The sequence below is a fragment of the Bos indicus genome, chromosome 28 (genome assembly GCF_029378745.1).
Source record: "Bos indicus isolate NIAB-ARS_2022 breed Sahiwal x Tharparkar chromosome 28, NIAB-ARS_B.indTharparkar_mat_pri_1.0, whole genome shotgun sequence".
Lineage (NCBI taxonomy): Eukaryota > Metazoa > Chordata > Mammalia > Artiodactyla > Bovidae > Bos > Bos indicus.
This window is the reverse complement of record NC_091787.1, coordinates 41,443,793-41,460,142: the sequence shown is the minus strand read 5'-3', so window position 1 is coordinate 41,460,142 and position 16,350 is coordinate 41,443,793. Positions and strand designations below refer to the sequence as shown.

The 16,350-nt window shown below is 55.9% G+C and overlaps 1 protein-coding gene across 3 annotated transcripts in view; it reads right to left on the bottom strand.

The window, feature by feature from the left end:
* Nucleotides 1–16,350, bottom strand: part of LDB3 (LIM domain binding 3) — a 59,545-nt gene that overhangs the window by 19,331 nt on the left and 23,864 nt on the right. The window contains exons 9-10 of one of the 3 annotated variants that reach the window (XM_070782142.1): nt 3,865–4,047; nt 558–700 (exon numbers count right to left, since the gene is read on the bottom strand). In XM_070782142.1, the coding sequence (XP_070638243.1) occupies nt 558–700; nt 3,865–4,047 (326 nt within the window). Of the gene's footprint in view, nt 1–557; nt 701–3,864; nt 4,048–9,875; nt 10,661–16,350 lie in introns of those variants that run through there. The other 2 variants (XM_070782143.1, XM_070782144.1) reach the window with 2 other exon arrangements.

Sequence of the window (16,350 nt, the reverse complement as noted above, 5' to 3'; positions counted from 1 at the left end):
TAGGCTGAGCCCTTGGCTGTGCAGTGATGAGAATGGGGACCAAAGTGATAGAACAGAGCCGTGAAGCCAGCCACTGGCAGACCCTGTGTGGGTCCCTCTCCCGCCCGTCACCTGTGCTTTCCATGGCTCTAGTTAGCCTGTCCCAGCTGAAGAAACCAAAGACCAGACAGGTGAGCAGCTTGCCCAGCATCACATTCTGCAGTAGGTCTGTCCAAAGCCCGTGGCACTTTTGTTACAGCTCCGCATCCACTGGCTTGAATCAGACCCAGACTCCTGGAGGAACAAGACCCTCCCCCCTAAACCGTCTCTTGCTCACTTGGAGCCTGCAACTCCCCAGGCAGGAAATGTCTTGAGATCTAGGAGGCTCCAGCACTGCCTGATATTGCCCATCTGTCTCTGCAGTGCCAGAGACAGCTTCCGTAGGATTCTGGCCCATAATTGGGAGAAGGGAGGATGAACGTCATTAACCACCATCCTTCTGGGGGATGTGGCTTTAGAGCTGACCCCTGGAGCCCATGCCCAGGCTAGACAGCCTCCCTCCCCACTCTGCCTCTCACCTGGCTGGTAGACAGAAGGCCGGATGCTGGCAGTGGTAACAACCCGGGGCTTGGGTGCAGGGGCAGCTGGGGCCTCGCTGTATGTATGGGCAGCAGGTGCTGGAGAGGTGGCCACAGCAGGACTGTAGGTGGAGGCCTGGGGCCTGGAACCAAGTGCGGAAGAGTTAGCAGCCAGAAGGACAACCCCAGCCAGGCCCTGGAGCCTGAAGCCGCGGCAGGCTGGCTCCCAGATCTTTAAAGAGGCTCTGTAAGAAGGAAACCTGACAAAGACTTGCCTGGGGAGCTGCCAGAGGCTGTGAAGAAAAGACCAGGAGGTCTTAGAGGGAGGAAGCTGCTCTTTGGGTGCTAAGTCTTGGTGAGTCTGGTGAGAGCAGCAGAGACACTGTGAAAATTACAGCCCACTGCTGGAACTACGACCTTAGCAGAGGGAGGAGAGGACCAGTCAGACCAGAGGATGATGGGAAACCCTTCACCCCTTGTGGAGAGACGGAGGGATGGGGGTGGGAAGCTGGGGCGGGGAAGGAGGTTGAGGCAGGACGAAAGATGGAGACAGTCAAACCTACTTCCCAACCTTTGGGGCACCTCACAGCCTCAGACCACCTGGCTTCCTCCCCCTCCCCCTTTCTATTGTTGTGGAAGGAGCAGCAAAGTCTCAGGCTCCAAGGAGGGGAGGTCAGGAGAAGCCCCCAGCCCCCAACATACACAGAGGCTCTTCTGTATAGAATTTATGCTGCCCTCCTCCCACTGCCTTAGCTGCCAAGAGGCCCAAAGCAGGCCTTTTCCCACTTATGACCCAGGGACCCTGGGACCAAAGAGATGGAAAAAAATAGTGTACCAGTTCATTGCCCTCAGGAGATGCTGTGCTTGGCCTCTCCTCTTAGAGAACTAAAGACTCCAAGAGCTCCTGCAGCTAAGCAGCCTGTTCAGTGTTGTCTGATTCAGTGTTTCCCAATTTCATTTGCCTGGGAAATCCCTCATCTTTTCTTCATTTTAAAACTAACAAATACCTTACAGAACATGTCCCTGGTTGGTCTCTGCATCTTTCAGGCACTAATGGGGATGACATGACCCACACCCAGGGAAAATGGGACATTGACGGGGGTGTGGAGAAATGAGCCCCTGGAAATACACTGCCTCCTGCTTCCTGTATTCCTTCCCTCTCATGGGCCCAGGGCCTGCCCGTCTCTGCTGGGCAGAGTCATAGGATAAGGGAGTGCCATCCTCTCCAGGACTCTGGGAGGGGGTTGTCCTGAGCTTAGAATCTACCACCAAGCTCCTAAATGGATCCAGGAGGGTCTGGGTGCTGCCCCAGACAATTAGTTAGAATGCATCTCAGAGAGCCAATGTGCCAGACCTGGGGGCTTGTCCTGCCAAGTTGTCATGTTTCTGGTTGAGTGAGACCACTGTCTGCCCTCTCTGGGGCTGCCCTTCTGTGATATAGCCCTGTTAAGACCCATGGAGTAGGAGCCTCAGTGGAAGAGGAAAAGGCCATGTCCAAGTGGTGCCCAGCTTCCACTGTGGTAGAAGAAGACGAAGGGTCAGCTGGTCTTAGTCAGACTCGCCCACCAGCGAAGGATGCTTTCCCAGCATCCAGGAGCCACAGGTGATCTGTCAGAGATTGGCGCTGGGGGAGCAAGCAGAGGCTCAAGATATCCAGCAAGAATTCGGAGGCCATGTAGGGTGTCCATTTGTCTCCCACGGGCTCCCTCTGGCACCACTCCAGCCCATGTAACAAGGAGGGCAGAGAGCTGGGCCCAGAGTGAGGTCCCCTGGCCCCCTCTGCTCCAGCCTGATGCTGGCAGCCCTCCATGGCTTTCTCCACTCTCCACCCAGGCTTCACATCTCTTTGTAAGACAAAGTGGAGGGAGGGTTTGCTCTGTTGAGGGGGTCCCACGGCCCCCTGGACAAGGAGGCCTGGAATGTGGTGCTGAAGCCTGCCTTTGAGCAGGGCTGGGGCTAGACTGTCCATGGGACCCAGGCATCTAAAGCCTTCCCCTCAAACTGGGGTGGCATCTTCTCACTAGACGGTAGGGGCATGTCTTATCCCCCTCAAAGTTTCTTCTTTGTGTGGGGAGCAAGGCCCTTTCTGAAAGAGACTCTGGCGTGCAGAAGGGAAGCAGCTTGCTAAGTGCCCCCAGGAAGCTGGGATATGAGGACCCTGGAAGCCTGGGCCAGGCTCACCCTTGATACTTGAGTTGGGTTGGGGAGAGGCTGGGCTCAGCATTACCCAGGTCACTGTGAAGCCAGGGGGTAGAAGCGGGGCGCACAGGCCACTCTGCCCATCCTTCACCCTGGCTTCAGGCTGCAGCAGGGAACCATGCACCCTGACCTGCTGAAAAGGTGCCCTTTTCAGCAAAACCCTGGGAGGGGAGTGTGCAGACTGGGAAAGCTGGCTCTGACTCCAAACACCAACTTGGCAGCTCCACACAGCCCAGAAAGAGCTGGGCCGCCCGGCCTGTTACACTGCCTGGCCGCTCCAGAATGACCTGTCCAGCCTCCCCCTCTGCCTCCCCACACCTTCCCTCATCCTTTTCAACACCTCCCTTGCCTTGCCTTTGCTGAGTATCCATGAGGGCAGACAGGAATGCAGTAACTTGCAATACTTGAGAGCATTTTACGTGCTGGGTGTTTTATGCACTTTTTCTATCCTGACCCTATAAAATTATGGACATTATGCATTGATGCATTGTGCATTAATGCCTTAGGAGATGAGGAAACTGAGGTTCTGCAGAGTTGAGTCACTTTCAGAAGTTACAGACAGTAAGTGGTAGAGCAGAGATGTGAGTCCCACTGCACCAGGTGTCTCTGGAGCTAGCGTGCTTCTCCATCAAGAGAACAGAGGGTGAGGGACAAGGGCGAGGTAGTTTGTAAATAGTCTGACCCACCTTCAGTGCTCAGGTCAACGCTCCCTCCTCCACGGAGGCATCCTTGATTTCCTTTCTTTCTCTGTAATCCCAGTTCCAGGAACATGGATTTTCCACACAGTCTCTCTGTTATTTAACCTTATGGGCATGTGTGTGTGTGTGTGTGTGTGTGTGTGAGACAGAGAGAGAGAGACTTTTACCTCTTTCCCTAGAGCATGTGCCCCTGGGGCGGGGTGACACGTCCAGCCTCTGTCCTCAGCCACACACACAGTGCATCTCCCTGAAATGCACCTCCAGTATCCCCTTCAGCCCAGGGTCCGAGGGTCCTAACCACTTTGGACGGGCCTTTCCGAGGACCCAACACAGCTGCCGACAGACGGCCCGGGGGAGGCCTCTCCTGCCTCCCTCCCCACGGGCAGAGCCGGCACCTGTGGGCCAGTTACCTTGGACTGTCCGCAGGGCTTGAGGCAGGGGCTGTGGCAGAGGCGGTGGCAGCATGGGCAGCGGCTGTGGCCGGGGGTGGCGAGGCTGTGCTGGGAGAGGCAGCAGCAGGCGACTGGGCAGAAGCGGGCAGCAGTGGGGTGGCGGCCTGGCTGGTGCACACTGGAGCATGCTCAATAGGGGTGCTGATGAGGCGACCAAGAAAGACAACAGGTCAAGGGCGCCACTCTGCAGCGGGGGCGCGGTGGGTGCAGCAGAGGCAGGCTGGGCAGAGGTCACCAGCCTTACTGTGAACAGAGCTGGATCTTCCAGAAGACCTGTTCCCAGGCTGAGGGAAAGAGCACCCCCACAACCCAGGACTCCCAGAAGGAAGGGCTCAGACCACAGGGCGGATCACAGGAACATCAAAAATATTCTCAAGCCTCCTGAGACTCCCCTACATGATTCCCCTTTCTCAACATGCAAGATAAAAACAGTGTGGTCAAAAAGGAGTCTAAATTATCAACCAAGTCTTCTCCCCCATCCTGTTTTCCTCCTTCTTTCACTGTTCCCTCTTTAGTCAGAGATAAGCATTGCCTTTGAGAAGGGGTTATACAAGGAAGAAAACAGAGGCAGGATTTTGGTTGTCAAGGGCTTAAGTTCTGAAGTTGCGAGAACTTGGGCTTCAGGCTGCGAAGGACTCAGAGCACTGATGGTACCTTTGGAAGATGGTAAGAGCTACCCTGCCAGGCAGACCAAGGTCATCTGAACAAGAAAGGGGGTAACGTGCACTGAGGGATTCAAGAATAAAGGGAGCTGTGCCTGTTTTCTGGGCAAACCCTGCGGAAGCGGCAGGGCCACAGGCTCCCCTGTGCTCAGGTCCCTGGTGAAGGGCGGGCAGGCCTGAGGCAGCCCAAAGATCTGCGGGCCATCTTGTGGCCTGGGGGCTATGCACGGCTTCCTACACCCCTGAGAGCGATATGGACACGGCGCTGAGTGCCTGCACATGTGGAAGTCCCTGTGATTGGGATCATGAGAGGTGACTGCTCTGCCAGTACAGACCACTGTGACCAGATGGGAGGGGGATGTCCCAGCAGATGCCAGCACAGGCAGATCATGATCAAGGACCAGGTGCCCAGACTCCCCATCCCACCTGCCTTGGCATTCTGCAAGCACCTCTTCCCCAAAACCACCCCAGACAAAAGAGGAGCATCAGAGCCTGGGTCAATGGGATTAGACTTCTGCCCCCTGTGAAATGAGGCAGAGAATAAAAATTAAACTATAGGAAACCAAAGAAAGGTACATTCTTTGCTCACTTGGGTTATTGGACTAAGATCTGTACTTTCTATGATGGCAACTTGTTGTTCAGTTGTCAAGTCGTGTCGGACTCTTCATGACCCCATGGACTGCGGCACGCCAGGCTTCCTTGTCCCCCACCCTCTCCTGGAGTTTGTCCAAGTTCATGTGCGTTGAATCAGTGATGCCATTCACCCATTTCATCCTCTGTCCCCCAGGATATTGCAAATCCTATGGGTGGGAATGATTTTCCTCACGCGATGACGTCCAATTATTGACCTCCCGCTATGTGCCAGGCCTGTCTTAAATCCTCACAAAAGCCCTCTGATGTGGGTATTACAGATTCTTTTTAACAGGTGAAGAAATGGAGACAGAGAATTCCATTGCTAGAGATCCTAGAACTTGGTAGTGACAGCAGGATCTGATTTAGGTGATAGATTTGAAGCCTTACCCAGTACTTCAAGTGGCCCTCAAACGGGAAGAAAGAACCTTCTTCCTGCCATCAAGTAGAATCCTTCCCCAGCAAAAGGCACTACTCTTACTTGAAATAATTAGAATAATCCTCTTCCCTCTATAAGTGCGTATCATATGCCAGGCCTTGCACTAAACAGCTTATATGAGCAGTACTCCACTTGATCCTTTCAACCTGGCTGGGCAACTGGTATCAAGATCCTCACTTTACAGATGGGGAACTTGAGGTCCAGAAAAATTGAATCTCCACTACAACATCACTTTGTCACCAAGTGCCAGAGACGCACGTGATCCCTAACCACTACATCATTTCTCAGACTTGAATATGTGGGCAAATTGGCCTGGAAATCTTGTTAAAAATGCAGCTTCTGGCTCAGAAAGTGGGTAGCGGGGCTGAGCGTCCGCATTTCTAGCAAGCCCCCAGGTGATGCTGATGCTGCTGGTCCGCGGACCACACTGAGTAACAAGGTACCACACAGGTCCGTCCCGGAAGGAGTGCCAGGGGCCGCGAGCTGTGCACCAAGGTGTCACAACTTGCTCTCCTCCGTCCAGGGAGGCATATGGTAGAGAAAGGTATGAAACAGCATGAGAGGGTCAGGAGGAAGGGGCCGGAGAAGAGGCAAGGCTGCAAGCTGACTGCCACACGGGCGGGAGCACCGTTTTTCTCCGTGACCACACAGGAAGCATCTAGATGGACAAGGGCAGTGGCCACGCCCTGCCCAGCCCTGTCCCAGCTTAGTGGTCCAGAGAGGTAGCCATGGGCACCGCAGCTCTAGGCTCATGGTGGTGCCCAGTCCTGGCCCACCATGAGGCCACTCAACGCCCCCCACATGAAAGAACTTGGCTTCTGGAAGCCATGCCCATGAAGTGGCTGCCTCAGAGAAGCAGCTGCAGCCCCTGACATCCCCACTGAGCTGGGTGCTCAGACCCCCGTGGCGTGGACATGTTTGGGAAGGCCTGTCTGACAAAGGACGCCCCATTTCCTTTAGCTGTTTCTCCCTAACCCTGCCACATGCTTCCAGGGGGCTTCTGGGAACTGCAGACAGCAGCGACAAAAATACCCAGGCTGGGAACATATTCTCTGCAGGACAAATAGGAAACTGGCTTTACCTGTCTCCTGTATTCCAACCCCCTGTCAGACCAGCTTACCTGTTGCTCTCCCCAAGCATAGCTCCACATGAGTCCTGGCTTCTTGAGGGGTGAAGTTGGAGTGGACATGACCCTGGGAAAACTCATCATCTATCCCAGGGCAGGACAAAGGGCACGCTGTGAGCCTGCTGCCCAGGGTTGTGACTGGGTAGCCTATCTTGGGTTACTGGCTACAGACCCCAAGCAGCCGGGGCCTAGGGAACGTAGGAGCACCGCTGAAGAGCATCCAGAAGGACCTCGGGCTCTTGTCCAGGTCAGTTCATGCCTGAAGCTCCCTGAGGAGGGGGCCTCAGAAATCAAGCACTGCAAAGAACTTACCAGACCCTGGCTTCAGTCCTCAAGACAGTGCCTGTTAGATCACCCCGGCCTGGTCAAGGACTCTGGCCTGGTTCATAAATCACCTTAAACATCTAAGCAAAAACCAAGCCAACCCAACGATATCAACTGGCTGGGGGCTGCCTGGGAAGGGTGCAGCCAGAGGAGAAACACAGCCTGGCTACAGTCCCCCTTTCAGTCCATCTCTTCCTTCCACTCAGTTGGCATCAGGGTACAGTGTGCCAACCCTGTGCCCTGCTCTGTTGAAGTGGCCCTTGGTTGTTGCTCCTATTGGCGACAGTGGTGTTGCTGGGCCAGGAGGGGTCTGTGGTCACCGGGCTCAGGCTGGAACTATCGGCAACGCATGCTGTGACTGATGCTGCTGAGCGGTGTTCACCTCTCCTGGGGTGATGATGCTATTTGTATGAGCTAAAAGAATGGAATATGAACATCTCTGTTGATTCAGTGATGATAGAATGCCAGTCGAGTGGCTGGTCTGGAAACTACTCATGCTGCCACCCACCTAGTTAGCTGATGGCAGTTGCTCAGGGCGGCCCTGATCCCGTCGCTGTGCAGCAGTGTTGTGCACGGCTCAAGTCCTGTTGACCCTGTCGTCTATGCAACGACACCCCTCCGGAACTGCTCAGTGCACAGCCACCCCCACAGGCTGTGGTGTGGACGATGCCCTGCAACCTTCACGAGCTCCACACAGCTTTCGGAACGGAGTCAAAATCCAGAGCCTGGCATTCCAGCTCTGACCACTGCTAACCAGAACATCTGCCTGTCTTCCATTCCAGTCAAAATAATTAACTCAGGGTTCTGGGACATTCCTTCTCATCAGCATCTCTGCTTTCTCTGCTTAGAATAACATAGGCAGCCTTCCGTGACTGTGCATGCCCCACTCCTGTCTGTTCCCGAAGATCACACACACAGACCCCTTCTTCCAGGAAGCCTTCCTGGATACTCCAGATGGGAAAGCCATCCCTGTCTCTGGACCTCACACAATCAGCCTTTCATCACGGTAAGTCACAACCACATCAGCCATTTCTGATTCCTTGGGCACCCACAGTGGCCAGGAACCCAGTGCCTCGACTGATGCCCATGGACACGGAATGCTGAATAAGGACACTCTCCTGTTTACCTCAGTGCTTCACACAGACTCCTGGCCTGGGGCCACCCAAAGTGCTGCCTGCAGTGGCCTGGGGTCACTGGGGAGGCACCAGGTGGGCTGGAAAGCAAATAGCCTTCCAGGACTTCAATTAGGTGGATCCAAGAGGGTTCCATCGGACAGGCCGGGGGGATAGGGACAGGGGACTGGGAGGCCACCAGCTCTGACGGATTAGCTCAGATCCTCTGCTAGTCTTAGGACACCCACTACCGCGGCCTCACTCTGCCTGGCAGCCCTCAACCCCCAACCTACCCCTGGTCTTGGAAGTCCTCAATAAAAGGTCAACTAAATATGAGCATGCCCGAGGATGCCTAAATGCAGGCAAAAGTGCACCTCTCCCCACTTCCCCTGTTGATCCCCTGGCCAGCCTGCCTTGCCTGGTCCTTGCCTTGACCCTGGGGTCAGACTGCTAGAGGGAGGATGAGATGGGAGGTCAAGTTGGAACAAGATGGTGTGTGTGGGGGTGGGGATGCGGGGGGCACTTTGGGGAGCATCTCAGGGTGGTAGGCAGGATAGAACACGCTCCCTGACCAGCCCTTCTAGATGGGATTGCCAAGGTCCCTGGAGGCAGAAAGGAAGCCTGTGCCGGGCAGTGGGAGTGGGAGCAAAGCTCTGGCCCAGTCCAGTCCCAGGGCTGGCGGGGAGTCCTGAAGGATAGGCCTCAACACCTGTCATTATTTGTCAAGTGTTGATGATCTCATGTTCTCAGCTTGGGGTTCCCTCAGTCAGGGATGAGGCTGATGAGTAGGCAGGTGAGTAGGGAGGACATGAGCCTGCCAGACTGGCCCTTCCTAAATGCTCAGGACTAGGACAGGCCGTAGGTGTGTGGAAGCCAGGAATGAGAACCTTCCTTGCCCTCTTGCCACGTGAGCCAGCCTCCACCAGGCACACCTTCCAGCTCCTCCCTCCTGAGCCATGGCCTGCTTATGAGGGACCCCTGCAGTCTCCCTGTGAGCCACGCCTTAGTCCAGCTGTGTCCACCTCGGCCACTTCTCTCCCTCCTGGCCAGGGCTGGGCATGCGCAGTGCCTTCCTGGAACCAGGGTTTGTGGTGTGCTTTCTGATGGGGAAGGAGGGCGGGCTCGGCCTGCCGGCTATGGCTGGTGTGGGAGGGGAGGCAGGGAGCACTCACACACACTACCCGAAGGAGGCTAAGGCTGCCCTCTAGCCCACAGAACAGCTTCCCACCCACGGTCCTCTCTGCCTGCTCTCTGGAGCCCTGGGCAGGGCCATAGGGACAGGGAAACAGTGGTCTGCATTGGAAGGACTGATGCTGAAACTCCAATACTTTGGCCACCTGATGTGAAGAGCTGACTCATTAGAAAAGACCCTGATGCTGGGAAAGATTGAAGGCAAGAGGAGAAGGGGACGACAGAGGACGAGATGGTTGGATGGCATCACCAACTCAATGGACATGAGTTCAAGCTAACTCTGGGAGATGGTGAAGGACAGGGAACCCTGGCATGCTGCAATCCATGGGGTTACAAAGAGTCGGACACCACTGAGTGACTGAACAACATATCCCAGGTCTAGTGGGCACTGCCCCTGGCCCTCTCCTGCAGGCACCTGTCCTCTCCCCATCTCAGACCTGCCCCCTTGGGTGATGCGCACACAGGTACAGCAGGACTGGGGCAGGTTTGGTTCATTTCAAATCCTCTTTATTTCAGAATAAGCATGCTTGTATGTACAGGAGAGGGAACTAGGGAGCCAGCACACACGGCACGGAGAGGGGAACACGCGCTCCAGTCTCACCACGGCCAGGACGGGCCTCTCCCTCGTCTACCCTGGGGCCTCCTCTTCCTCTGCAGGGAGCCCTGTCCTGGGCTACCTGGCTCCAGAGGGCTTGAGGGAGTAAGTGGGGCCAGGGAGTTGGCGTCTCAGGACCCTGATCTGTGGGCTGCTCGTTCCAGGATGGCACTAGGCCGGGCTGCTTCTCCCGGGAGCTGGGCTTGGTGGGGGAATGGACCAGTGGCGGTCTTTTTCCCTTGGTTTGGGGGTGTCCTATCAGCAAACCCCATCGCGTCCTCTCTGACCTACAGGAAGGCCCTGCGCAGGGGAGCAGAGGCTTGGGCTGTTTGGGGGGTGGCGAAGGTTGCGGTGAAGGGCAGGGGCAGAGTGGGTACAGGGCTGCGGGGCTGGGCCCGGGCCGTCAGCACTGGGCCGGGCAGAGAGCACAGCTGCTGCAGGTGACGAGCAAAGGTGCCCCCCAGCACAGCTATACATTCTCAAGCATCACCATGGGGCTCACATGCCAGATCTGTGTGGGGGGAAGGAGGGAGGGGTCAGGCCTGCAGGGAATGGGGGGATTCCAGACAGCCTCTTTCTTAGCTTTTAACGTTAAGAATTTGGGCCGAAAGGCCATGGTGCCAGTTGCGTAATTTGGCAAAACGTGGGCTGTTACGTTCCGTTTCAAACCTTTCCCTGTGGCACAGAGAGAAACAAAGAGACAGAGACAGAGAGAGAGAAAGGAAGAAAGAAGGGGTTAGGGGATGTATCCGCCATCACCCTGTCTGACAGCTGGGGCAGAGGGCATGGGAGGGAGGGTTCAGCTTGGAGAGGCTTTGCCACCCATGGGGTAATTTCCAGGTGGTTAGGCCTGTTTGGGGGCAAGACCAGAGTTACAAGGACCAGGATGGATGGACTACTGTCCCTGACTTGAGTGAGCCATGGAGAAGGGGCCTGGCTAGAGGACCTGAGGGCAGGCGGGGCACCGGGTGGGTGGGGGGTCTCCAGGTTCTCCCTGGCCCGTGTGGTTAGGGCTGGGCAGGGCTGCTTTGGCTGTGGGCTCTTGGGACTGAGCACAGTCCCAAGGCAGGCAAGCGTTGCATGGTCTCTGTCCCCTAGCTGGGCATCAAGAAGGAGGAACACCTGTCCCCACGACAAGGCTGGGTGAGCAGACCTGCCAACTCCCTGTGCTGCCCCAGTCTCTGCCAACCATTCTCTGTCCCCAGAAAGAAGCCTCCAAACACCACTGACTAGCCCGCCCACCTGGGCCTGAGCACAGCCAGGCACACGCGTGCACATGTATGTATACTCACAAGGCTCCCGGCACACACATACGGGGGCCGGGACTTCCCGCCACTTCCTGCCAGGAAGGCCTCTGGGGCTCAGCCCACAGCCCTCTTAGCTGAGGACATAGGACAAAGCAGGCAAGGAAGAGCCAGAAATACAGATACGGAGGGGAGATTGTGCCAAAATCCTAGACTTCCAGACCAGAGGGACCGCTAACGTCTTCCAGAATAGAGGTGCAAGTTGGTGGGGCCTCATCTAGCCACAAACACAGTGTGTTCAACCAGGACAGTGTTGGAAATTCATCTAAAAAATTAACGGCTACATCCAGATCATAGAATACTACTCGGCAATAAAAAGATGAATGAGCCACTGGTATACTCCACCACTTGGATGAGTTCCCAAAGAACTAGGAGGACTGAAAAAGCCCATTCCATAAGGCCTCAAGCTGTATAATTCCATGTACATAACATCCTTGAAATGACAATATTACACAAACAGAGGACAGAGAACAGATTAGTGGTTGCCACAGGTTAAGGACAGGGCGTGCGCAATAGGGAGGTTGAGAGTGGTCTGAAAAAGCAAGAGAGGGCGTCTGAGGATGATGGGAGCATTCTGCGTTGGGTGGCATAGGTGTCGACACCCTGGTGGGGCACTAGTTTCGCAAGATGCTAGCACTGTGGGTAAAGGCTATGTAGGCTCTCTCAGTATTATTTCTTATAACCACATGCCAATCTGCAATTGTATCAAAAAAAATAGTTTAACAAATGAATTGTCAGCATACAACAATCAGAAAGATTGGCTTTAGGTCTTTAAAAGTCAAAGGATGGGGCGATGCTGGACTTACATTTCTGCATGATAACAATCCTGTGTCCCCAAGTGTACACCTGGCCACCTCCCCACACCTGTATTACCTGGCAGACTCCCCCTCTACACCTCAAGGCCTGCAAGTGGGTCCCTGTGTGAAGGTCCTGTTTGACAAGAGGGGTCCCCTGCTCACATATTTGAAAACCCCTGGTCCAGACTCTCCTAATACCACAGAGAAGCCAAGGCGCAAATACATCACATGAATAGCCTATAGTCACATGGAATCTCAGAGGCAGAACCATGATCTAAGCACCAGGCATCCCTCGCTATTGCCTCTCCGAGCGTGGGGAGAAGGTGGTGAAGACGGTACAAGCCCAGGCCCTGTGATGGGGCCCGCACAGCCCTGCCTGCTGACAGCACCAGGGGCGGCAACTATCTACCAGCACGCAGAGCCCCCAGGACACAGCTGCAGCCAGTTTGTCCAGCCAGGCCCGAGCCTTTATCATCAGCGCCCGGTGACACGGTCAGGGACGGTCCTAGAGAGCTAGGAAGGCTTGTGAGTCTGCTCCGCTTGGAGCTGTTGGGAGATTCACAGCCAGCCAAGACAGGAGCAAGAAGATGGAGGAAGAGAAGAAAGGGGGAGAGACTGCAGAGCAAAAGGGGAAGCGGTCCCGGGAGACCCACAAGGGCTGCGCAGGTGACACCCAGGGGAACTGTTCACTAGAACCAACTTTGTCCTTAACACATGAAGGCCACGAAGAGACGCAGAGTTCTTCACTGAGGTGAGCACTAGGTAAACAGAGACTGAACTTACAGACAGCTGCACCACCCGATGGGGGCTGGGTCAGGGGGTGGGGTCTGAGCTCTGACCGCAGCCCTGGAGGATGGTTGGGAAATGCGGTGGGACCCAGAGGCCTGGCAGATTCAAGCCCTGCCTGGGGTGAAACTAGGCTTCCCTGCACTCCCACCCCCCATCAACCTTCTGAGCCATCCAGGTGCTGGAATGTGCTCCTGGGGTCAGATGGAAGGTGTGGTGACCTTTCTGGGATTATAGGCTCTGCTACTTCAGATGAAGGCTGGGGGCCACACTACCACCTGTGCCCACGTGGAAACTGGCAGGAGGCTGCTGTTTAAGCCCACTTGACAGTTTGCTAAGGCGATGGGTCTTTCCTGGGAGAGGAACCATGTCCACAGCCGATACTCAGACTGCTCTGTGGCTCACCCTATGTCCCCTGTAAAGACAGAGTCCCTGGAGATTAGGCCCTGGAGCCTTGGAGGAAAGCTCAAGCTCAAGTTCAAAGTGTTAGTCGTGTCTGACTCTTTGCGATCCCGTAGACTGTAGTCCACCAGGCTCCTCTCTCCATGGGATTCGCCAGGCAAGGGAAGACCCGGATTTGATCCCTGGGTCAGGAAGATCCCCTGGGGAAGGGAATGGCTATCCACTCCAGTTTCTTGCCTGGAGAATTCCATAGACAGAGGAACCTGGCGGGCTACAGTCCATGCGGTTGCAAAGAGTCAGACATGACTGAGTGTGGGTTTCCATTTCTTCCTCCAGGAGATATTCCCAACCCAGAGACTGAATCCAGGTCTCCCACATTACAGGCAGATTCTTTACTGTCTGAGCCTTACTTGCTACCAGATACCAGGGAAGCCTTACTTGCTACCAGATACCAAAGACATTGCCACAGTGCCAGGAGCCAGGGCCCAGGAGGGGAGGAGGGGAGGGCAGGGTAGGATGGGGCTCTGAGCTGCCCTGGGGCTTGGTGGGGGCTGCCCCAAAGGTGGAGAAGGGGCAGGTGAGGGGCAAGTGTGCAGGTCCCCTGACATGCAGATTATACCTGTCCGGGAGGCCACCCAGTGCCCTGCCTGGTACAGAACAACTGGCGTCCCTGCCAGCTTTCCCAGCACGCAGCAACAGAAAGGAAAAAGCATCCCAGCAGACATACAAGCCTAAATAGGCTGCCCGGTGCCCAGGTTGCTGGGCCCCAGATTTACCAAACTCAGGCCATGCTGGAATGAGCTCCCTGGAAGCAAGGTGCAATGAAGCCTTCCTGGGGAGTGCAGCCTTTGTGAGAGACTCTCAGATCCCCCACTGTGAGTCAGGCTCAACTGGGAGCGGGAAAGACAGAGGCCGTGTCTGCCCTCAGCCAACACGATGCATCAGCAAGGTCTGGGGTACAGATTCCAACTTGGGAGGAGGGCCGGATGCAAGTGGGGTTCAGCCCCCCAAGGGAGCAAGATCTCTGACCAGCTTGGACTCAGGGTAGGTAGGGGTAAGTGCGTTCCCTACTGCTCAGATGGCCTCTCGGTTGAGCCTGGGGCCCCAGCTGGGACCAGTGGCCAAAGTCAGTACTTTGGGCATTAATCACAAACAGAACCGAACCACAGCACCCGTTGTACCCCATCTCTCACTGCCCGGGCCAGAAGCTGCTTGGCATTCAGCAAAATAAAAAAGCCTACTTTCCTCCTTCGGCCGTGGGGAGAAGGGGCATTTGGTGGGGTGGCTGTAAGGACAACCTTCCAGAAATTAAAGTCAGGAAAAGGGAGAAGGGGAGGAAGCTTAGGCTCCTCCAGTCCCAGACAGAGGCTTCCTGGGGGCCCAGAGCCTGCACTGCAGGGTCCAAGACTCAGAGGGAGGGGCTGACAGCGGTGCAGAGCTGTGTGTGGCGGGGTGGGTGCTGCTTTCTTAGGGTGGGTCAAGGTCCTTGACTGAGGGAGGAAGAAGGCTGAGGTTTCTTCTTGGGCCCCTCTCTTCCAGATTTCCCTACAAGGCTGAGGGAGAGACTCCAAGTCCTGCAGCAGAGTTCTTAAGACACCCTGCCTTCTCAAGGGATCTGAATGGAGTTTGTGGGCAATTAGACCGCAGGGTGGGGAAGGGCCTGGTGGGGAAAGACAAGCAAGCCGAACAGGCCCCAAGAGATGCTTCTGAAAGGAGGGGAGGGGAAGGCCCGCGCCGAACCACCGTGAATACTGCCTTTTGTGTTCTCAGTGACTTCGCAGAGCCTACAAGTATTCCAGGGAGAACACGTGAGACAGAGGTTCTCTACCCATGCTAAATGTGCAGAACTCCACCTTCCAAAGGGAGCCTGGTTACTGAGATGCAGACTGAGAGTGACCGGCCCCAGAAACATAGAGTAACCGGAAGTGCTGAGGAGGGGTGATGGGGGGCTGGAAAGGCAGGGCAGGCCCCTCCTGGCTTCTTGACGGGAGGGACCTGGAGATCTGTGAGCAATTTGCGATGTGTGCTGTAGAGCCCCTCCATCAGACCTTCAGTAAAGACCACACTGCTCACCGGAGTATCTCTGAGCGGCACTCAGAGGAGGCGGTAGGATAAACACAGGAATGACGCAGGAGCAGAGGAGCACAGGGCGGAGAGAGCTGACAGCTTAGGTACGCCTCAAATAGCTCGATACTGCCTTTTGTGCTAAATCAAACACCATCTCATTTCAGGCTCTTTACAGACACACTGCAGGCACCGACAGGTTAAGAACCATCACGGGAACCGCATGCCATTGTTAGCAGGCCGGGGAGGACCACACTTCAGGCTTAGACGCCCCAGCCAAAGAGTGGGAGCAACTTCAATTGGCAGAAACAGAGGCTCAAAAAGAAAATCCACATCAACTCGAGCTGACCCCAGAGTCCCACTCTCCACGTGGACCCGTGGCCACTACACGCTGGTTAGCAAAGACAGAAAGCTTGGCCCAGGGTGGAAAGGCACCTCTGAGCCCCAGCCCCTCACATGGAGGCCACCACGGGACGTGCCGGCCCAAGGCAGGCTCTCCCAGGAAGGACATGCAGACAACACATTTGCTTCTGGAAGTGTAAGCACAGTCACACTGGGCCCCATGCCTGCCCATGGAAGGCCCTAGCGGGTTCCAGTGGGTTCCAGGGCAGTGTGCCCACCTCATGCCCAGGGCTTGGCTTCCTTGCAGCAGCTGTGTGGTGCTGTGAGCAGTCTGTGGAACTGGTACCTCAACGTGGGTCTGGACAAGTGAGTCCAAAGGCCAGGTGCCCCAGCCCAGCATAGCCCTCCGCGTGCCAGCTAGCTTCCCAGTGCCTACCCTTCAGACTCACAGGGGACAGGCCCTGAGATGAGTGGGCAGGCCAGGCAGCCAGCCCGGTGCCTCATAGAAAGAGATGCCCTCATTCTCAACAGCCCAGCAAAGGCCAAAGCAGCCCTGCCCCTTGCCCAGGGAGAGAGCCGGGAGAGCCCAGCGTCCTTGCTCGTGCAGCCTGGGCCAGGGGGATAGAGACTCAGCTCCAGGCACCCACCTCACTGACCTGGGACACACACA